At 34.9% G+C, this 25,477-nt stretch overlaps 1 protein-coding gene across 2 annotated transcripts; it reads left to right on the forward strand.

The window, feature by feature from the left end:
• The first annotated feature begins 647 nt into the window (after positions 1–647).
• LOC117322119 (lysosomal thioesterase PPT2-A-like) lies at positions 648–14,334 on the forward strand. 2 transcript variants are annotated; one of them, XM_033876879.1, is made up of 9 exons: positions 648–1,295; positions 8,705–8,858; positions 10,735–10,827; positions 11,263–11,317; positions 11,724–11,776; positions 11,975–12,058; positions 12,918–13,002; positions 13,580–13,634; positions 14,132–14,334. In XM_033876879.1, the coding sequence occupies exons 1-9, from the start codon at positions 1,038–1,040 to the stop codon at positions 14,276–14,278; spliced, it is 984 nt and encodes a 327-aa protein (XP_033732770.1). In that variant the 5' UTR covers positions 648–1,037; the 3' UTR covers positions 14,279–14,334. The 2 variants fall into 2 exon arrangements, with proteins under 2 accessions (XP_033732770.1, XP_033732771.1); XM_033876880.1 differs by lacking the exon at positions 648–1,295 and adding an exon at positions 2,764–2,945.
• The last annotated feature ends 11,143 nt before the right edge of the window (positions 14,335–25,477 follow it).

Genomic DNA, 25,477 nt, shown 5'->3' on the forward strand with positions numbered 1-25,477 from the left:
CAGTAACTACAGCGGTATAATGTTGCGTATCTAGGGGCGCTAACTACTTATTTACAAGGTCTTTCGTTTGTTAAAATCACATGGAGATAATTAGCTCGGTGTCTTAAGGATGTGAGAAAATTATCAACTTTAATCATTTGCGGTTATGTTCTGGAAGACGAAGAAACGTTCATGCTAGACCCATCGAGCGTTAAGTCAGAGCGTCAGTCAACTGAATAACTCTCTGGAGCGTTCACGCGTACATAGACTTCCGAGCACTGTCGATATCACTGAAGACAGAAATCTTATAAAACATCTGTATATATATATTGTAGGCTATTTTGACAACAGAAATTGGTGCTTCAAGCTATCTGTTCATGGTATTGTGGATTTCAATTTTTTTCCTTTTTGTAAGATTCACTGAATACCTGCGAATTCTACAATGTAAACTTACACTTGTTGAACAATACCTATAAATGGTATTGCAATTCCAGAACAATAGGTATATGCCTGTTTAAATGAGATTCGGTAAATTCATATATATATACACAAAGTGTTTTTTATTATTCATTCAAATGACAATGAACGATATTGACAACAATGCACCCCAGAGATGTGATGAGTAATGTTAATCATCATATATTATCAACGAATGTTATCAATGTGTGATGCAATGAATCAATATCATTGTTTAAAGAGTTTAAATAGGATTTTGCTACCTAACACTTGCACTTTTATCTAATTACTGGCAGAATGTAGATAAAGTTCAATCCAGACAGCAAAATATCGGATATGATAGGAAGTAACAGATAACGAGTGTCCAAATGGAGACAGCAACTAAATTGTTGTTTATGACCTTAAGATTTTGGGGTGAAGAAAATAGAATGAGTTATCTCTTTTGATCGCCTACAGTGAAGAGATAATTATAACCTTTCCAAGATCCTGTCCTGCTAGTATATGCATACTATGCATAACCGTTAACGTCAATGTTACATAACAAAACAATATATAATGACAAAGGACTATGTTTGAATTGTCTGGCATGGCTTTCGTCCTAAATGTTAATAATCATAGTCAACCATGGTAAAAGCATTCTTGCTGTCATCTGTTCTTTCTGTACGGATCAGTATCGAGGCACGATAAGGCACACTACAAATCAGTTGTCCAATATGGCGATAAGGTGTATGTTGTTAGTATGTACATTAGTGTCTGGTTTACTACTTGATCATGCTGACAGTATTAGGTCTATCATCTATATGCATGGAATCACAGCCGCGCCAGATGAAGCGGATCCGTTGAGGCAATGGGTGGATGAGGTATGTTAATCCATGCGGTAACATGAATGTATGTTTTTGTTTATCGTTCTGCTGCCAAAATAAGGCGTTATCAACAGTTGATAACTTGGTGGAGAACGTCATCTAGTTTACTCAAATGTAAGATATAATCTTTTTTAAATCAAATTCTGTGAAACTGATTGGAAATATGTGGAGAAAGTTGAGATGAGAGTTGAGAATGAGATGGTTTCATGTCCTTTTGGAACATACACAGATACAGCACAATTCATATAGGTAATACTAACTTTGGTTTTTCTTCATTGCTGTTATATCGGAATCTTATTAAATTAGGTTATCAGGTTGCTGTCACCGGGGCAAATATTCGTTAGCATGCAAAATAATTAATTAAAGCACAGATCAAGATCGTTAATGGTTTTGAAACATTATGATACTATGCATCTTATTATATGTATTCAACGTCTTGTTTTTTCATAATCAATATCTACTGATTGTTTGTTGGTTGGTTTTTTTTTTGTTTTTTTTTAACTTGTGATATATGTTATAACTCTTGTTATTAATGTTCAATGTCCTGTAAATAATATCACAACACTTGTTCAACATTATCTAATGTGGATTTAGGACTTTGAAATGATAATTAAAGGAATGATCCTGATTGAATTGATAAAAGGAACGATCAATCCTGGTGGAATTCTTCTCGGACAGTAGTGATAACTTGACCTGTCTACTGCAGTATGCAAAATCGAGTGTGATAATGAAAAGTTATAAAAGGTACAGAAAGTACAATAATTAGTGAATTGGTAAAAGCATGAGTGGATTAAGGCTCGGGGCCGCGGTGGCCGAGTGGTTAAGGTGCCCCGACACTTTATCACTAGCCCTCTTGGTCTCGAATTTGCAACTCACGCGGTGTTGTTGCCTGGTGGTGACCGTAGGCCATTGTGTTTTTTCTGGGTACTCAATTTGCCCTTCACCTCCAAAACCTGGAACGTCCTCCAATGCCACTAGCTGTTAATAAGACGTTAAACTAAATAAACCAAGGATTAGGAATTCGAGAGTCAGCAATATATTATTCAGTCTTTAAGGAAGACATATTGGTAATTATCTGCTTCTCATAAGTACACATAGTTCTGACCGTGCAAAACGTGTTTCGTTAACGGAAAATATTCATTATTTGATACATATTTTGTTTGTGACGTCATTTCATAAAATAATTAGTTGTTTTGCAAGATATGCCGTACAAGAAAGGAAAGTTTGAGTATATGAACGGGCAATATGGGAGTACATGTAAATCCGGTTTTGCATACGTTTGGCAAACAGTCACGCGAAAAATTCTAGTAAAATTAAAAGGCATACCTTGAATTGTACAAAATAAAATTTTCTCTAAATCATACACAATTTATTACTGTGAAGAATGTTTCGCCCTTTGTAGTAAAAATAATCAGAAATAGTAAAACATTCTTAGCGTTATCTGCTCCCAGTATTCGGGTCAGTATAGACGTACGATAAGCCAGTTGTTGGAGGTACCGGCTTTTCAATATGGTGACACGCTTTATGTTCCTGGCATTAACTTACATGCTTGTAGACCATGCTGAAAGTATCAGACCGATCATTTTTATGCATGGAATCATAGCGGCACCAGATGAGGCTGACCCTCTGAAGGGGTTCGTGGAGGAGGTAGGTGAATCTGATATAGAATGAGGAACGTGGAGGGAAAGATGCATGTGAACCTGAGATGAGAGGTAGGACATGGAATAGGTATGTGAATCTGAGATGAGAGGTAGGGTGTGGAATAGGTATGTGAACATGAGATGAGAGGTAGGACGTGAAACAGGTCTGTGAACCTGAGATAAGAGGTAGGACATGGAATAGGTATGTGAACCTGAGATAAGAGGTAGGACGCGGAATAGGTATGTGAACCTGAGATGAGAGGTAGGACGTGGAATAGGTATGTAAACATGAGATGAGAGGTAGGACGTGGAATAGGTACTGTATGTGAATTTGAAATGGAATGAGGGCGTAGAAAATGTATGAAAACCTGGGATGGAAAGAGTGGCGTAGTAGAGATATGTTTAAATCTGAGACGTAAGGAGGAAGGTAGAGGTATGTGAATCTGAGATGTGAGGGAGACGTGTTAGAGGTATGTGAGTCTGAGATGGGAGGGGTGTGGTAGAGGTATGTGAGTCTGAGATGGGAGGGACGTGATAGAGGTATGTGAATCTGAGATGTGAGGGAGACGTGTTAGAGGTATGTGAGTCTGAGATGTGAGGAGTGACGTGATAGAGGAATGTGAACTTGAGACGGGATGATGGGCGTGGTAGAGGTTAGTTAATCTGAAACAATAGGAGGTGCGTGATATAGGGAGTTGGTAATTGTTCTGTTAACAAATCGTCAATTTAGTAAGAAGACAGCCTATGGAACCCACAATGTTTTTCGTTTGTTCTTCTGTAAACCGGTACAAATGGATCTGATCGTTGATGCCATAAACAATCTTTGTTATGTGGAACTCAGCAACGAGGACGCGAATGAATGAGAAAAGTTCAACCGGAAATACGTAATCAGTCTCTAGCCTATGGTTAACTGTTAAATTTCCGGTTTGTTATTGACTTTTGTTGACTTACTCGACTGGAAAGATTTCCCTATAGGTCAAAACAACATATGCTTTAACGTATTATACTTGAAATCAATAAATCTAACTGGGTTTTTTTTATGTTATTTGTCATAGTAAAGAGGTTAAGCAACTCTACGTGAACGTGTGTAGAAGAGGATTCCCCAGAAATTCTGATTATGGTGTGCATAACGTCATCGATTTATGTGTTGGTGGTTCTGCTAAACGTAGCAACAACTTTTAGTGAGGTGATTACAAGTAGCTCCAAACATGTAGACAATTGGATTTTAATGACCATTTTCACAATGAAACTTTTTGTATATTATGTTTTTGAGTGTTTTTATTTTCTTACAAAATTAGGTCTTTCTTGCATAAGTTATAAAACATTGAAAAATCGAGTGTTCCAAATAGATCCTTAAAGCATACCTTGATACACGTGCACGTATACATGTCGTAACGTCGATTTACGACTTTGCGAATAACGTTGCGTGTACGCATAGATTTCACGCACACGTACATACACACGTAAGATTGCTCAACCTCTAGCGTAGTATGTAGGTTATAACTTGGATACGTCGTATTTTAAGGATCTACTATGGTAACATACATGATGTATATGATAACACACGTCATGATGTATAGGGTAACACACGTGATGTACACGGTAACACACATCATGTATATGGTAACATACATAATGTACATGGTAACACACATGATGTATATGGTAACACACATGATGTGTAACACACGTGATGTACATGGTAACACACATGATGTATATGGTAACACACATGATGTGTAACACACGTGATGTATATGGTAACACATATGATGTATATGGTAACACACGTAATGTATATGGTAACACACATGATGTATATGGTGACACACGTGATGTATATGGTAACACACGTGATGTATATGGTAACACACATGATGTATATGGTAACAAACGTGATGCATATGGTAACACACATGATGTACATGGTAACACACATGATGTACATGGTAACACACATCATGTATATGGTAACATACATAATGTACATGGTAACACACATGATGTATATGGTAACACACATGATGTGTAACACACGTGATGTACATGGTAACACACATGATGTATATGGTAACACACATGATGTGTAACACACGTGATGTATATGGTAACACATATGATGTATATGGTAACACACGTAATGTATATGGTAACACACATGATGTATATGGTGACACACGTGATGTATATGGTAACACACGTGATGTATATGGTAACACACATGATGTATATGGTAACAAACGTGATGCATATGGTAACACACATGATGTACATGGTAACACACATGATGTACATGGTAACACACATGATGTTCATGGTAACACACATGATGTATATGGTAAAACACGTGCTGTATATGGTAACACACATGATGCACACGGTAACACACATGATGTACATGGTAACACACGTGATGTATATGGTAACACACGTGATGTACATGGTAACACACATGATGTATATGGTAACATACGTGATGTTTCTGGTAACACACGTGATGTATATGGTAACACACGTGATGTATATGGTAACATACCTGATGTGTATAGTAACACACGTGGTGTTTATGGTAACACACATCATGTGTACAGTAACACACATGATGTACATGGTAACACACATGATGTATATGGTAACACACATGATGTATATGGTAACACACATGATGTACATGGTAACACACATGATGTATATGGTAACACACACCATGTGTACAGTAACACAAATGATGTACATGGTAACACACATGATGTATATGGTAACAAACATGATGTATATGGTAACACACATGATGTACATGGTAACACACGTGATATATATGGTAACACATGTGATATATATGGTAACACACGTGATGTATTTGGTAACACACATGATGTACATGGTAACACACGTGATATATATGGTAACACACGTGATGTATATGGTAACACACATGATGTACATGGTAACACACGTGATATTTATGGTAACACACGTGATGTATATGGTAACACACATGGTGTACATGGTAACACACATGATGTGTAACACACGTGATGTACATGGTAACACACATGATGTATATGGTAACACACATGATGTGTAACACACGTGATGTATATGGTAACACATATGATGTATATGGTAACACACGTAATGTATATGGTAACACACATGATGTATATGGTGACACACGTGATGTATATGGTAACACACGTGATGTATATGGTAACACACATGATGTATATGGTAACAAACGTGATGCATATGGTAACACACATGATGTACATGGTAACACACATGATGTACATGGTAACACACATCATGTATATGGTAACATACATAATGTACATGGTAACACACATGATGTATATGGTAACACACATGATGTGTAATACACGTGATGTACATGGTAACACACATGATGTATATGGTAACACACATGATGTGTAACACACGTGATGTATATGGTAACACATATGATGTATATGGTAACACACGTAATGTATATGGTAACACACATGATGTATATGGTGACACACGTGATGTATATGGTAACACACGTGATGTATATGGTAACACACATGATGTATATGGTAACAAACGTGATGCATATGGTAACACACATGATGTACATGGTAACACACATGATGTACATGGTAACACACATGATGTTCATGGTAACACACATGATGTATATGGTAAAACACGTGCTGTATATGGTAACACACATGATGCACACGGTAACACACATGATGTACATGGTAACACACGTGATGTATATGGTAACACACGTGATGTACATGGTAACACACATGATGTATATGGTAACATACGTGATGTTTCTGGTAACACACGTGATGTATATGGTAACACACGTGATGTATATGGTAACATACCTGATGTGTATAGTAACACACATGATGTATATGGTAACACACACCATGTGTACAGTAACACAAATGATGTACATGGTAACACACATGATGTATATGGTAACAAACATGATGTATATGGTAACACACATGATGTACATGGTAACACACGTGATATATATGGTAACACATGTGATATATATGGTAACACACGTGATGTATTTGGTAACACACATGATGTACATGGTAACACACGTGATATATATGGTAACACACGTGATGTATATGGTAACACACATGATGTACATGGTAACACACGTGATATTTATGGTAACACACGTGATGTATATGGTAACACACATGGTGTACATGGTAACACACATGATGTGTAACACACGTGATGTACATGGTAACACACATGATGTATATGGTAACACACATGATGTGTAACACACGTGATGTATATGGTAACACATATGATGTATATGGTAACACACGTAATGTATATGGTAACACACATGATGTATATGGTGACACACGTGATGTATATGGTAACACACGTGATGTATATGGTAACACACATGATGTATATGGTAACAAACGTGATGCATATGGTAACACACATGATGTACATGGTAACACACATGATGTACATGGTAACACACATCATGTATATGGTAACATACATAATGTACATGGTAACACACATGATGTATATGGTAACACACATGATGTGTAATACACGTGATGTACATGGTAACACACATGATGTATATGGTAACACACATGATGTGTAACACACGTGATGTATATGGTAACACATATGATGTATATGGTAACACACGTAATGTATATGGTAACACACATGATGTATATGGTGACACACGTGATGTATATGGTAACACACGTGATGTATATGGTAACACACATGATGTATATGGTAACAAACGTGATGCATATGGTAACACACATGATGTACATGGTAACACACATGATGTACATGGTAACACACATGATGTTCATGGTAACACACATGATGTATATGGTAAAACACGTGCTGTATATGGTAACACACATGATGCACACGGTAACACACATGATGTACATGGTAACACACGTGATGTATATGGTAACACACGTGATGTACATGGTAACACACATGATGTATATGGTAACATACGTGATGTTTCTGGTAACACACGTGATGTATATGGTAACACACGTGATGTATATGGTAACATACCTGATGTGTATAGTAACACACGTGGTGTTTATGGTAACACACATCATGTGTACAGTAACACACATGATGTACATGGTAACACACATGATGTATATGGTAACACACATGATGTATATGGTAACACACATGATGTACATGGTAACACACATGATGTATATGGTAACACACACCATGTGTACAGTAACACAAATGATGTACATGGTAACACACATGATGTATATGGTAACAAACATGATGTATATGGTAACACACATGATGTACATGGTAACACACGTGATATATATGGTAACACATGTGATATATATGGTAACACACGTGATGTATATGGTAACACACATGATGTACATGGTAACACACGTGATATACATGGTAACACACGTGATATATATGGTAACACACGTGCTATATATGGTAACACACGTGATGTATATGGTAACACACACGATCGATGTATTCATATGTAAAAGTGTCGTTGTAAACACTTCGATACAGTAATGCTTACGATGATTGTGATGTACACTTTAGCAATGTCTAAAAACAACTGATGTAATGAACATTTCAACAATGTTTAAAACAACTAATGTAATATATATCTTAAAATGTCTAAAGCAACTGATATAATGTAATTTTAGCAATGCCTAATGTAATTTGTTTTTTGAACGACAGGCATTTCCAGGGACAAACGTTACGGCAATCAATGCCTTTAACCATTTACAAAGTGTGGTTCCTATGTGGACCCAGGTAAACACCATTAAGGAAATGGTGAGAGACGCCATGGTAAATAACCCTGAGGGAGTCAACCTCATATGTTTCTCTCAAGGTAAATTCAGCTTTCATTTCTTATTGTCTAATACATGTGATGGTTTCGCAAACGGAAATTATCCAAGACATGTCATTTTACCGGTAAACTTATTCGATACAAATCTTAAAACCTCTCTATGTTTTCGTAATATATAGATTATACCAAAATTACAATAATAAGTTACATATAGAATATATACCCTAGTGATGATATAATGTGAGTGTCAGTACAGTAGTTCTTCATATTGCACATTAAACCGGGAAGCTACCCACTGATTACAAAGAAGCTCTACTTTCTACATGTAAATGAGTCGCCGAAAGTTTGTCATGCATGCATCACAAAATATTGTTGTTGTTTTGTTTTTTTCTTTTGTTTTTTTTTTTTAATAACAGCGGACTGGCAATCAAAGCCACGAATCAGAAAATTCGACGGGAATTGAATAAAAATAAACCCAATAGGGATTGTGAAGTTTAACTTGATAATTTTTTATATCTTTATACCCCCATCACACTAGGTCACGTTCCCACTACGTCCAACCACGTCCTGGAAGAAATTGAAGAACGCAATGCGAACGCAGAAAGAACTTGTACAACGTAGTAAAGACTCAATAGAGACCGATAAGGACGTGTTATGGTCTTCATGGACCTGGAGGACGTGAACAAACTTTGAGCATGTTAAAAAAAAGCGTAGCGAGGACGTGGTCCAATCGGGACGTAGTAAGAACGTAACAGGGACGCAGTACCAGCGGTATTGACGTGGTAATGACGTAACCAAAACCCAATGAGAACTTCATTGACGCAGTGGAAGCGTAGCGCTGATGGAAAGGATTGTATTACGTTCTCATTGCGTTGTCAGTGCGTTCTTGCTACGTCAATGTAGTTCTTATTGCGACCTCTCTACGCTTGTACAATGACCAAGGTACGCCAATACCACGTTGTTGATGACCACGTTAGGTTTCCAGTACGTTCTTACGGTGCTCATTAAGTTTACGACACGTCTGTCACAGGTTACCACCACGTCAAAACCACGTCCAGAGGATCGGCTGTATAAATACTCATTTCAAGTTTAATTCATTATCACTTTCGTTCAAACTACAAAAGAAGATGGTTACAAGTTATCAAGAACTTCTTATGCATCTTGCTCTGATTCAAGGACAACAGGTTTTTATTGATGCACAGGCCGCACTTTTGATGCTGCGAAGAAGGCGAAGAAGGAATAAAAGACAACCTAGGCTTTTTTGGGTTCGTCCTTGGCTTTCTGTTGAAAGAAGACTACAATTTGGCCATTATGATCGACTTATGACGAAAGAAACAAGTCAAGTTGTATTTATAGGGAACGGGCAAACGCAGAGAGAACGTAGTAATTACGTAATGCACGCGTAGAAAGATCTTTTTGGACGTAGTAAGAGCGTATTAAGAACACACAGAGCGTGGTGCACGCGCGAACATGCGCGAGATAAGGTCTTAGTGGAAACGTGTAGGACGTAGTAAGAACCCAGCAAGGACGTAATGAGGGCGTAATATGAACGTGACAACTGCAAAATTCTCCATTTTTGCCACGACCCCGCTGCGTTTCTCGAAATTTTAAGGACGCAGTGCGGTCTTCGTGGTCTTTGTCTTAGTGTGATGGGGGCATAATAAAAGAGGCTTTATAAGAAGTAATCAAAGTCACTTTTTTTCTAATTCAATTCATTTTTTAGTTTCAGTTAGTTGATAATGTTCCACAAACCATCCATATGAACACTTAAATAACGATATACATATTTTAAGCCTTTCAAACTTTTTAATATCAAAGTGAATAATGATATTATTTACGATATTATCAAATGTGACAATGCATCAATGATAGCAAGTGTTTGATATAATACATTTTTCCTGTTGTACTTCTTCCTAAGGCGGATTGATATGCAGGGGACTACTTTCTGTTCTTCCTCACAACGTCAACAACTTCATCTCTGTCAGTTCGCCACAAGCAGGGCAGTATGGAGGTATGGTATTTTAAGAGTTTGTTGGTCGAAAAGCAAAATTGATGACATCAAAGGTTTTTTCTGAGTGAGTGTTCAGTAACATAAACCGAATTACATTTTGAGATTAAATGATGAACAAAATTCGTTGTAATTCCTTTCACTATTTTAGTATTGATATGAATTTGTGAATGGTAAGCACTAATCTGAGGACATTCCATATAAAATACTGTACCATAATGTCTGCATTACAATATATTTACATTTGCTCCGCATTATCTAATTGACACAATGCTAAAAGGCAGTTGCCACCATACGCCTATAACACCCAGTGCCTCAGGCTATAACACCCATAAATTAAGTCGCTGATTATAACTAAATATTACATATTATAGCTAGTGATCTTATCAATCACTGTAACTTTTTTACTTTCATAGGCATGATTTTGTTTGGTTTTAGATACTATGTATTTGCAGTATTTCTTCCCAAACTACCTCAAACAAAACGTCTACAAGTAAGTGTAAAAGATGATCCTGCTTCCATTACGTGGGGTTTCAGGCTTTCTGGCGATAATTAAACTGGAAATTAATTCAGTATTATTTCAACTTTAATTGAATTATTTATGCATAAAATATACTGATGGTATGTAAGAAATCAATATACAAGTCCATATTTAACTCTTAGTAAAGATATAGTAAATTTATAATTACACGAGTTAATTTTCAAGTACCTTTTAATCAAAAGCAGTGGTTATGTATTAGATTACTTCATGGCATGTCTGGAGCTATTGTTATTATGTAATTTATAAAAGTAGTAGATAATGCCTCTTTTTATTCTAGCTGAAATAAGAAACAGAACAAGAGATCACATTTCCAATATACTACTAAATTATTCTGAATATTATTATTTGCTTGTTCCAGGTTTTTCTACTCAGACGTGGGACAACAATGGTCTATCGCCAACTACTGGCACGGTAATACATAATGCCTATTGTGTTACATCATAGTATTTTTTAACTTATTTCTTTTCTATTCTTAGTTGGTATTGATCAATGTTTCCTTCCGTTTGGTTCTACAAATGTAATATTTTACGAAGATTACTCGATCCTTATGCCCTTCGATGCGAATTCAGCTCCAGTCATAATAATAAACAGATATTGTTTCTGCTTTAGATCCCCACCAGGAGGCGCTGTACACGCAGTATAACAAGTTTTTAGCAGCGCTAGACAACGACACTGCCACCCCTAATGCCACACGTACGTAACTGATAGATACAAGGGAGGTAACTCCAACGTATCTCACATCAATACAGGAATTTGTTGTACTTTTTATTCGCCTACTTATGTATAATTGATAAAGCGTAATGTATTTTTAATAGGGCGTGAATGTGCTTAATAATTGTATGTTTTTACTCTAAAGAACGAAGCGCAAATAATCCATAAAATAACATATGACATGATATATTTAACGTCCATTTCAAGAGAAGTTATGATGACTACCACAGTAACCTCCCTTTAGTGATTAAAATGATTAAGAGTTTCAGTAATGGAGACCTAGTGTAAATATTTATGTCGTCTATGAATATCATGGGATGTAAATGAGTTGAGGTTGTTAGTTCAAAAAATGTATGTTAACATTCTATATTTACAGTCTTTGTAAATATTCCATATATGGTATCTACTGTCTATTCCATTATTCCATATACGCTATCTATGTCAATGTCCCATATATACTTTTTATGCCAATATTCCATATATACTTTCTATGTCAATGTCCCATATATACTTTCTATGCCAATATTCCATATATACTTTCTATGTCAATGTCCCATATATACTTTCTATGCCAATATTCCATATATACTTTCTATGCCAATATTCAATATATAATTTCTATGCCAATATTCCATATATACTTTCTATGCCAATATTCCATATATAATTTCTATGTCAATATTCAATAAATATTCTTTCTGTGCCAATAGTCCATATATACGTTTTCTATGTCAATGTTCCATATATACTTTCTGTGCCAATATTCCATATATACTTTCTATGCCAATATCCCATGTATACTGTCTATGTCAATGTTCCATTTATGCTATCTCTTTAACAGAGTATAAAAACAATTTTCTGCGATTGAAGAAACTGATAATGATTGGCGGGCCGGATGACGGCGTCATCACTCCTTGGCAGTCAAGGTACACACCGTCTGGTTTAGGGATCGTCAATGAATAAAACGCTCTGTAACTGTGGGGAAGCACCTTAACATTTGATATAAATACATGCATACTTCGATCAAAGTTAATTTAAAGAATATGACTTTTAAAGGGTTTTATTGTCGCTATTTTCCTTCCGGGAAAGGATTGAAGCTGTGGAAAATAAACATCTCGAAAATGAAATTATTAGAGTAAATTGTTATGCCTTTCTCACTTACCAACAAAAAGTAGTTATATTTCCTTAATGTGTCGTAACTTATAATTACATAAATAAGTCCCCGTGCAGTTGTAGAACAATTTCTTCAGATTTATAATACATGTAAATCCATAAAATATTACAGAAGATGTTGTAGTTTTACTTCATTTTTTATTTCCAAAATGAACCGATATTTTTAGGTTCGGGCGTATCCGTCCTATAATGTAATCAACAGCCGGTCTGATTATCAATCTCCTACCTATATTTCTATTTCTATTTATATAAGATATAAACCTGTATGTTAATGTTTTATAACCTGTTTGTACCTCTGTAGATTTGTAAATATTAACTGTTTTGTTGCAGCCATTTCGGATTTTATGACGGTAATGAAACAGTGGTACCGATGAAAAATCAGAAGGTATGAAGCATTGATATTAAAACACAATAAATCAGTACTACAAATCATCATTAATGATATATTCTCTCTCGAATTAAGCAGGATGAAGAGCGAAGTTTCACAAGAGGCAGAAGGGAGACAACTCGTTTGTTCGCTTACATTTTTCTCTCGTTGTAGCGAAATTGGAAATTAAATCTCATCGGAGACGTCCATGCGACATATATGTCTCTGGTCTCATAGTTGAAAAAATATGCCCACGTAATGACTATGTACGGGTGTAAAATTATAGCAAAACACTAAATAAAAAGTTAACGGAGAATTTGCCTCAACAGAAGTGCCAAGTGTTAATTCAAAACATTCAGGTCACTATCCTATATTTTCGGCAACACATTGATTAACTATTTTATAATTATTTAAGAATTTCAATATTAAAGTAGACAATGTAAGTATAGTATATTATGTCAATAAGTGTATTGACAGGGAAATATATGTACATGTATCACTCTATAATTTTTCAGTTTTACGAGCAGGACTCGTTCGGGCTGAAGACGTTGGATACCCGGGGTGATGTTGTCACTCACATCGTACCCGGTGTACAGCATACACACTGGATGAAAACAAGGATGGTGTTTGAAAAATTCATCAAACCATGGCTAACAGGATAATTCAATCATTTATGTAGCTTTGAGTTCAAAATTAAAAATCGCATTATCATAAAAAACAAGATATGAGAATGTTTTCTTTTTCTGACAAAAAAAAACACAAAAAATAATGTTTTCAGTACTATCACGATTTTTTTTGTAGAAAAAAAAATATTGATTCTAAAAATATTAGTGATTTATGATGACTCTTATTAAAAATTATTTACAGAAATTCATTTTGCATTCACACCCATTATACACTCGCGTAAAATATCATTCATTGGTGCCGACTTATAGAATATTATCACACGTTTTTTTCTGACTCATAAAATATGTTTTGGTGCCGTGAAATGTTGATAAGACAATATCATGACCAGTGGATGATATCTGTACAAGTCATTTAAAATAAATGAGCTATTTCACACGAATTAATGATTTGGAACTGATGCAGTTACTTTTGTAAAACATAGTAAAGCATAGCCAGTTTCTTAGCTGCAGATGACCCTTGACATATAATATACTGTCAACAGTGTAAGTAACAGTGGAAATCTACATTTTGTACATATCGAAGAAACATACAGGCATATCGTAATTGATTATTATAGTACTTTAAAACATTTTCCCCATTTTAAACTTTAGAATTATAGTCCAGATTAGTAACGTTTTAGTTGGATTATCTTATTAATGTATAGGTAAGGATGCATGAATTGAAATAAGAATTCTACGAGTTATAGATTTACATTAAACCTTACCTGGCGTTCTGAAATGTATTTTCTGTAAAAGAAAGCAAAAAGGAAATGTAATCGTTCAACGTTGATTTCAGTCCGAGAATAAGTTATGAAAAACAGATTAATTGGTACAAATTCGACTGATATCTATGACAACTTGATAGATCAGAGACTGTTCAGAAAAAAGTGGAGTTTCAACAAAAAAAAAACGAACAGAAATACATCGGTGCCTTTTTTAAAAAAAGAATATTTATCGGCAGCTACAAAATAGAATAAATTTATTGTTACTACGAAATTACGGAATAAATCAAACTAGGAAGTCTCCCTTTCGTTATTTGGATATTTAAAACTTAATTTGATTTTCCCAGCGTCCCTTTTAGATTCCAAGTTTTGGCCCCAAATATCACTGACGAGTCCTTATAGCACTCGTGAAAAATATCAAAATATTAGCCACACGAGTGAAATATATTTGGTATTACTGAAGACACTGTTAGATATTCTGTTTATTACATTTTTTATCAACGAAAACCCTACCCCGTATGCTAACTAGGACTACAGCGATAGTTTGTAAACAAAAAAAGTAGTTTCCCCTGTCCAGGTGCTGACATATATGTCGGGCTTTCTGATTGGTCAATTATTTTGGTATTACTAGTGAAAAATATCACTTTTATAGAATGAATTATTTTTTGATATTTCACTGGTAAAAATGTAATAAACAGCTATTTGCCGTTCCCAGCATCACTGACGACCCCAAGCAAGACGGAACAACTGTATGCCGTCCCTAAAATCACTATGGAATCCTAGAAGGACAAAACAGCTATATGATGTCTATAGTATCACTGACGAGTCCTAGAAGGAAGAAACAGAAATTTTCTGTCCCCAGCATCTATGATGTTCCTAGCATCACTGAAGACTCATAGAAGAACGAAACAGCTTTATGGTTCAGGAAATCTTTTATTGTTTTTTTTTTTCACATCTTTTGGTCTATGGCATCACTGACAAGTTCTAGGAAGAGGAACCAGTTATATGATTACCTTAGCATCTCTGACATATTCTAGAAGGAGGAACCAGATGTAACGTGGAGGTTTAGTTTTGGTTTTGGTTTTATTTGTTTAACGTCCTGTCAATAGCTAAGGTCATTTAAGGACGACCTCCCGTGCGTGCGATATGCATGGGTGAAGTGAGGTGAGTGTGTATGTGTGATTTGGGAGGCTGCTGTATGTTTGTGTTATGTCCGTGTTGTGTGAAAGGCCGGAACTTTTGCCGATTTATAGTGCTACCTCACTGAAGCATACTGCCAAAGACAGGGCTAAGACGGGCTAACCAGTCGTCACAGTCTTAGTATGCTGAGCGCTAAGCAGGAGCAGCAACTACCATTTTCAAAGACTCTGGTATGTCTCGACCAGGGGACAGAACACAAAGCCTTCCTCACAGCGGCGAACGCTCAACTAAAGGCCAAACCTGAGGCATTGTCAAGGGAGACATTAGGAAGAAAAAGGGTGTAAATAAGAAGAGAAAAGATAAGATCCAAAATTCATTTTACGATCATGCGATGGGGGCAGCAGGGACGATTCTTACACCCTACCTGCAGGGCAGCTACGGAGAGTGGCCGGTTGTATGGTGTCCCTAGCATTACTGACATGTTTAAGGAGGAGGAACAAGTTGGATGATGTCCCTTCTATCAATGACGAGTCCCAGAAGACGACATAGCCGTATGGTGTCACTGACAACACTGTCATGTCCTAGGAGGAGGAAACAGTTGTATGATGCTGTTTTATATTCATGATTCGGTATATTTAAATTTTATTTTTATTCAACTTAATTGTCATGGAAAATATTCAATCTGCAAAAACAGAATCAGCCTTATTGTTTTGTTGTGTCTATGTTTCATATCGTGTCGGGAAATTAACTAATCACCCAACCTGAATTTTGTCATTCACTTAAGAATTCCGGAATGCATGTCATTTTCTCATGGGAATAAAAAAATTGAACACACGATATTTCAAAATATGTCATAAGATATTTCAAAACATGTAATAAGATATTTAAAAACATGTAAGAAGATATTTCAAAACATGAAATAAGATATTTCAAAACTTGTAATAAGTTATTTCAAAACTTGTAATAAGATATTTCAAAACTAGTCTATCGAAAATTTTAAGTTAAATGTGTGAAACCGGGGCCTACATACATGTGAGGACGTTTATCTTTTATCTGGAGACAAAAAATATCTAACTGTCTTCTGAAATACCAAATATATTTCACGAGGCGGCCTACTATTTTGATATTTTTCACGAGTGCCGCACTCGTGAAAAATGTCAAAATATTACCCACACAAGTGAAATATATTTTCCATTACCGAAGATAGTGTTAGATATTCTGTTTATTACACTTTTATAGCAAAATATAACGGGTCAGCTTTTTATTTTCCCCATTGTCATTTGAAAGAATGAAAATTTTTCGATATTTCACTGGTAAAAATGTTATAAATTTCCATATCAGAGAGAACAGTTATCTCTTTTATTAATTTATATACGCTACACTCAGGACGGACACATCACTTGACAATGTGAAAATTTTAATTAACCTATAGCTACATGTATAAACATCACCTGAGTGATAAGTATTTACAAATGATGATTATTATGTATAAGATAGAATATAGACTAATCATCAATCGACACTTTGTTGTATGTTGTATCACATTGTATTAGGTATAATCATAATCTTCATAAAAATATTCTATATTAAACTAAAATGTATATATTATATCATATCATATTATATTATATTAAACTACAATGTATATATTATATCATTTCATATTGTATTATAATATATTATACTTTATTAAACTACAATGTATATATTATATAATATTATATTACATTATAATATATTATACTTTATTAAACTACAATGTATATATTATATAATATTATATTACATTATATTATATTATTTTACTCTGTCATTATTTCATTACACAAAGACACCAATAATCATAGTGAATTATGTTATTTACATAATAACAGCATCTTCTCCCACTTTGCTGGTTTGTCTCCAACTTTAGCAGGGGAAGACTGCTGTCAACCCTAGGTTTGATAGATTACACACGTTTACGATTTGGACCAGAGGTGAATGGCCTTCCAAGCCGAGAAGAGTGACGTCACAATGGATGAGGTGCCGTTCGTTTTGACCTTTCCTTACATCATGGATGAAGCAAACAACAAATCTCACCGTGGACCAAATCTTAACGTCCGCGGTGAGATTTCTTTGTCACACTTTTAAGGTAGTGAAAGATTATGTCATCTCATTAGAACTTGATATTGAATAACCTATTTAAATCTCTCAATCAGAGAAATATATTGAATTTTCACATAAACGATTCCGATTCTATGTTGATAAAATAACTAGGAACGTTACATGAAAAATGAAAACGTACGATGTGAATTCAATAACCGACCGTTGGTCATTTAGATATAGTCATAAAACAGTATTATGTTTTCAGTGGATGGTCTGCTGATCCTGGTAATATCAGCACAACTTATGAATGCGAACTACACAATTCAATTAACAATATCTAATTGGTCGTGTCCTAACACGATTTATGAACGAGATACAGAGGATTAGACTATCTGTCGGCTGTTGAGAATACCCACAATACTCTGTACTCTGGGAAAATACTATAAATTCAGTACACACAACACACAATTGTGTATTAGTGTACTTTGAAACCAAGAGGAAATACCGTACTAAGATTTAATAGGTGCTGATACGCTATGCTATAAATTCCCTATAGACGGTCGTCTCTTCGTTCGGCCGTCGAGATTACCAGCCATACATACGTGTTAAATTACGTAAAATTCCAGTCACTTAATTTCAACTTTGAACGCTAATGAACATATATGAGGTCGAAAATTGATGGTAATGTGTTGTCATAATACTATTTGGGTCCTAAAGTTGAAATTGTTGAAAATATTTTAAACTTAATGACCGGGGAGTTGACAGTTAAAATTAAACCATATGGTTTCGGAATTAGAACTTCTACGTCTTTTCATGTAGAAAACTTAAAAAGTCGTTAGAACGAGAATTCACTTCTTCGAAAAGCAATTGTTTCTGCTAAAGGCAAAAGACATTAGATTACAGATTGGTAAGGATGCAGTAATTTCATTTTGTGTTTAAAATACACTTAAGTGAGGTTATAGAGTTAGAATGTGCAAATCCCCCCATCAGCTTCGACCGGCATTAGGTCATTACTAACATTTAATCAAAGATGATGTTCCTCTCCAAGTTATGACACTAACTTTGTGGCAGATTAGAAACTGATCTTGGAGCCAATATGATTACAGTTATAGCTCAGTGGAATAGTACCATCGAGTACTTTTAGATTATACCCGAGCAATGCTATTAGGTATTCAACTTGAGAAAGGAGGAACATGTCATCGCATTTGGCATCATATCATATAACAGGAAATTCATTTTCTTTAAATGAGTAATTAAATATATTAATTGCTTTGTTTCACTAGGCATACGTGACCATTTGCAGTTAATAATGATTAACTTGCTAAAACCTAAAGTTTAAGGAACGTTGAGGAACAAAATAACTATGCCGTGAAAGAGCATCGTGTAGTTACTGTATTAATCTGCCACGGTGGGAATATTTTGTGAATGGTTTCTCCAAGGTCAAAAGATATCTTAACCCGAAAATGGGGGCTTAAGTTAATAAAAGTGTGAACAATCAAAAGGCTTCCTTCCAATAAGTGTATTGTTTTCTGATGTTTGTTTTAATAGGATTTTGAGGGTCACACAGTACTTGAAGTCAAATAACAAATTCGGTACTCACTGAATAGTCTTATTGTGACTTTTTTAATTATGTTTAAAGAAAGTGTCTACCCCCGGTATTATTTTTTTTTTCATTATTATCAATTTTCAGGGGCATGGAACGTGTTTCATTTTCGAGAAAACATAACGGTACGAATTAAGCCATATTTCTTTTTATCTTTGTCACATATTACACAAAAATATTACATATAGAAGGGGAGACTTCATCACATATGATACAATAATGTGATAATTAAAGGTGACATCTCCTGCACTGTAAACCCTGATACATGTTTGTTAGAAATAGCGAACGTGTCACTCGCCAAAGGTGCCTGTGAATTACATCGTGACGTAATTACATTACACTAATATATCGTTAGCACGTGGTAGGAACGTGATGGTACCGTCAATGTACTCTATAGGTTATATATTAAAATGCTAACATCTTAAAATATATGATGTTTATTTCCTCGGGTTTGATAAGAATTGAGATATTTTGACAATAATAACCTTGATTATTTAGATATTTTAATAAAATCTTGTTTCACAAATGCTGGCCAGTTTAATCATACTGTGATTGGTCAAATACTAGAATGTTCAAAACAAAATCAAAATTTAAATATGTTTATGTGTATGATGAGGCTTCGACTTCACGAAATGTTTAATCTACATAATATTGCCTTCTTTAAATTTTAGAAATGTACAGCATTGGATAGTTCAGACACATAGCACATCACTCTCATTCCAGCAAAATTAACCATAATTAAATAGTTTAGATTACAGTTTCTGTTTAAAGAAATTCTCCGTTGATCTTTTTAAATTTAAAAAGAAAACATGGAGATTACTTATCATATTTTTCCGGTCATAGTCTTTGTTTGTTTGTTAGCTTTTTTGTTTGTTTGTTTTTGTTTTTGTTTTTTGGGGGTTTTTTTCCCCTAAAATTATGCAGAAATTCATCTTCACCATTGTAATGATAATGAGTGCTGAAAACATTATAAGGAAGTGTTGAAAATTTTTCTATAATGATTGTTTAAATCAAAATAAAAGAGAAAAAATAATAACATTTCCTAAATCTGTTGATCTATAATGTATTCATTTTTTTTCGAAATCACATTACATGTACATTTTGTAGGTAACATTGCGCTAGACAACAATAACATACATGTAAGTAAGGATGTTTATCATAGGCCTGAAAATTCATATTACATCACAATGAAGTCGATAAATAAAATCGTATAGGAAGAAATGCAACGCAAATGATCTAAATACGGGAGGAGTCATTCGTCTTTATCTCCACATCAAGGCATGCATATTATGTACTCATTACTAAATCATAAACAACACTAACTCTACTAAATGTCGGTAACTATTGAAACTAACAGCACCTCTTTGTTTCAATACTGTTGACGTTTTTTGGCTATCAACCCTAGGTACATGAACAGTTTTTATATATATCATAAAATAACATTTTTGTATAATTATGATGCAATTGTAGCTTTATACAATTTTAACCAAATAGCGACCGGTATGTTACTAAGTAACTTAGTTTTAAAGAGGACAATTCGGCATTCTTGACATTGAATTTGTATCTAGAATTTTATGCTTTTGTTTTCACGTATCCTATATAATACTCGGTAAGCAATATCAATTTATGAGAAGTTGGCATCATTGGAGTCATTGGCATTAGATGACGTAACAAAAGGTCTGGGATATACCCTACAAAGATTTAATCCGCGGGATAATGAAAAATACAGCAATTATGCTTTTAACACTGTCTAGTCTTTTACATGGCACACAAAGCTGTGTTAAATGTAGAAGGAAACTGACATCGAAATTAATTATCCACAAAAATATATTTAGGAATAACACTTAACCCGATGTACTTTTAAAGTGTTAAACATTCCTGAGATAACACTTCAGTTAAAACGGATGCAATACTATTTTAAACTGTGACTAGACTGACAAGACTAATGTCTGAGAAATTCATCACTACCATATCGACACTTTTAGAGTTGATTTTATTGTAACTGACAATGTCATTATTCACACAAGTGGTGAATATTGGTAACAGGAGTGAATAATATGAAATACAGTAAACCTATATATAAATAGTTATTCATAATACGTACTTAATAATTACTTTTCTAAGCGTCTGTGAGTACGCCTCTCAACATAAAGGACTTAAATTGGGGATTAGAACATTTTGTACCACCACCAGTGTCGGAGATGTTGTCACGTCACAACTGACAATTCCCATTGTCGGTTTTGTCACACTAAATGCTGATCTTTGTATGTTTTGTGTGAATTTGTGTTCAACAAAAAGTGTTATCTGTCACATTAGAATACCATTATTTTTTCCGCCAGTAAAACTGTATTATAATTTTGACATCGTGCATTTACTCAAGATGAGCAAGGTATCATAATTACTGTCTGTAAGTCATCATTGACCGCTTACCCATCCAATACTGATAACAGAAAACAGATACCCTACATCATCGGCAAGTGAAACTCATATGTTGTGCTGTGAAAATGAAGCTAGCGATCGTGATGCTGAAGGCATCTGTTTGTCATTCAGAGTCGATCGTTATTGATATGAATTTCAATATATGAAGATGATGATGATCTGTAATATCAAATCTGCAAAATGAATCAGATGAAATTAGGCTACCAATTTCTTGTGTATTTTGGTACTGTGATCAATAGCTCTAAGCCTCACATCATGGTCCAAGTAAGAACTAATAAATTGTGTTTTACAACACAATGGATGTGAAGTACCGCAGGATTCTGGGCAATTGGATAAGATATAGAGACCAGTTGTGCTTTACATCGTACATCATGCAGAGACGGTAGACTACTCTACAACTCAAGGAAGTAAGAGTGCTCGCACTATAATATACTTACTAATACCCTCATGTTAGTTTAAACTGTGTTTTATTTGTCAATTTCCATTTAACAATATATATTCAACATAAAGATGATACAAAAAGAAACCAGAAACAAGTGTCAAGACACTGATATAAATCTGACACCTATATATGAGTTGACGTTACATAACAGCATAGACATGATAAAACACAGCATCATGTTGATATCTGGCAGTGTGTATATATCATCGAAAGAAGGTTATGACTACTAACTGCAGAAAGTCATATAATATAATATAATATAATATAATATAATAAGAATATAATACACAATGGATTATGATATCATCACATCAATTCTTCAATGACATCATCAAGAATTTCACTTTATCATAAAGAACTAAATTAAAATAGATATTCCCATTTTCCTTCGGAACTGAAAGTAAAAGAATCTCAATGACGACTGCAGCCAGTATGCTTTATCAATAAGAATTCGTACTGCGCCGAGTGTCCACCATTAGGATACCAAGGAGTTGGTACCAACCAAACCTCAGAATGACCTGCCGTGTTACAATAAGAAGCTTACCCTAAACTGAATACGTTCTACAACAGATAGCCAACAGGCCCCATATGTATACTAGTTTCTCGGCACAAGTGGACAGCTCACTATCACTGACGCTTTCTCAGAGAGACATCAATTCCAGGCAGTTACGGGTGTAGTCAGCGGATTTTAAAATCTAGGTTTTAATGACTTACGTGCTGTTGTAACAACGCAATGCCGTTGGACGTTGATTATCGGTCGACGCCTCTGTCTTGACGCTTTAAATCGCGTTTGTGTTAGCAAATTAGTAAATGCCGGCTTTCGTTAAGAAAACATTGCTCAAAAGGCCTACTGGAGTTTCCCAGGGGAGCTTCAGCGGTACGATTCAATTCTAGCGCATGTGCTGTGTGTGTAAATTACTGCCAGGCCACTGGTTAAAGACGCCATCGCGCGAGAGCTGAGGTGTCTAATTAATCAGAGGTTCTGAACCACAACCGAGACACTTGCTAACGTCTCACTGTTTATTAGATTTTAAAGAAAATATTTAACTCGTTAGAGATTAGAGAAAGTTGTTTCAGGTCTAATTTAGGAGATAGAATAAAGGGTTGCGTAACGGGCACATCTAATTACCGGGTCGGCGAGGGACCGGACCGGCTGAATGACTGGTGTCTTGGTGCTGGGAACAGCAAACCATATTGACACTTGATTTACATTGATCTGTCCCGGACAGGTGGGGCTTATGACAGCACTTCCATGGACACTGACGCATGTCCAGTCGACGCACTGTAAATCCATATTCTAATATGTATTTATTTTATTTACATTTATAAATAGGAGCGAGTATCAGGTCTTTGCAACTTATAATAGCCTTTTGTTCCGTAGTGTGTATCATGTACCATAATCATATCAATGCATATATTTTTGCAAATAATATTAACTCTAGACATAAATAAATGTATTTGTATTTTTGATTACAGTTTTGTTTACTGAAACTCCGAAGTTCTTTATGGCTCGTTCGCGCAGTACAAGTATACATGTACTAGGAAGTCAGCATTTTTACAAAACTGAAATTTCAGTTTCTTGATAGTAACACGCTATCGATTTTAATTTTACACAAGAGCTCCATTGGCCGTAACAATCATCTGACTTTTAAGTCCTTTGTACTTTTGTAGTACACATACATGTACTTAGCATTCAAGTATAATGGTACTATTCGCCATGGAAGCCAACTCCGAAAACTAAAATTTTGACAGGTATTAAAGCTAAGTGTGGAGGACAAAAAGAAATATAGACAGCCATTTTGTTGCACCATTTGCACGTAACGTTATTTTCAATCTTATGACGTCATAATCAATGTATGTTTGGCTAACCAATGAAAAACGGTACAGAGTATATTATGCAAACATATAACACGAACGAGTCCACTGGATAACTGGCCAATTATGTGATAAATGTGCGGTGTACATAAATATCTTACAGTACTTAATTCATATGTAAATGTGATATTTACTTGAGTATAAATAATTAGTGCAGGGAACAGGTGTTATGACAATGAAATAACAATATGCACTAATTAAAGGCAAATGTATAGTCTGTTTCTGGAAAGCGTCGTAGACCCATGGGAATGCTCATCTTTTGGCTATGCATATAAAAATGTATAGATGCCGTGCATCAAATCACAAACGCTTTATATCAAATTATATTACCCTTTTAACATGTTATTACATATGTCTTAACATCAATATTTCATTTGCTTAATTAGTGTAGAAGTACGTTAACATTTCAAGCAGAAAAGGCATTAATTATTGATGTTTATATTGATTAAACAATGATAAACAATGAAGTGCTTACTTAGTTTGGCATCAAACATAGAAAACAACAAAATCAGCAAATATTGGCAATTTAATGATGTGTACAGTACTGTATGTGGTGATTATTTACATGTATGATAGACATTTTGACTACTTCAAAGCGCAATACAGATTAACTTTCCTGAAAAATCCGTCATTCAGGTGTAAAACCTAACTGTTAATACACCACGCTGTATTTGTCTCTTCAAATCATCAAATATATATCATACATGTACTTTACAGCATCACAGGCTAACATTAGCATCTAATTGTCTCTTATTGTTCATGAATAATGGTCGTTAATTATTCTATTTCATGTACATTGACAATTTGCTCAACTTGTTCATCAATATGCTAAACACAACAACCACGAACAGTCCCCAAAATCAACAAAATGTTTATAATGTAATCTTCTT

The sequence above is a fragment of the Pecten maximus genome, chromosome 2 (genome assembly GCF_902652985.1).
Source record: "Pecten maximus chromosome 2, xPecMax1.1, whole genome shotgun sequence".
Classification (NCBI taxonomy): Eukaryota; Metazoa; Mollusca; class Bivalvia; order Pectinida; family Pectinidae; genus Pecten; species Pecten maximus.

Excerpts from the sequence above, each read along its gene's own strand:
- LOC117322119 (XM_033876879.1), top strand. The coding sequence starts at position 1,038 with ATGTTAATAATCATAGTCAACCATGGTAAAAGCATTCTTGCTGTCATC. Across the intron at positions 11,318-11,723 it reads CTCAAACAAAACGTCTACAA|GTTTTTCTACTCAGACGTGG; the intron begins GTAAGTGTAAAA and ends TGCTTGTTCCAG. Across the intron at positions 11,777-11,974 it reads TATCGCCAACTACTGGCACG|ATCCCCACCAGGAGGCGCTG; the intron begins GTAATACATAAT and ends TTTCTGCTTTAG.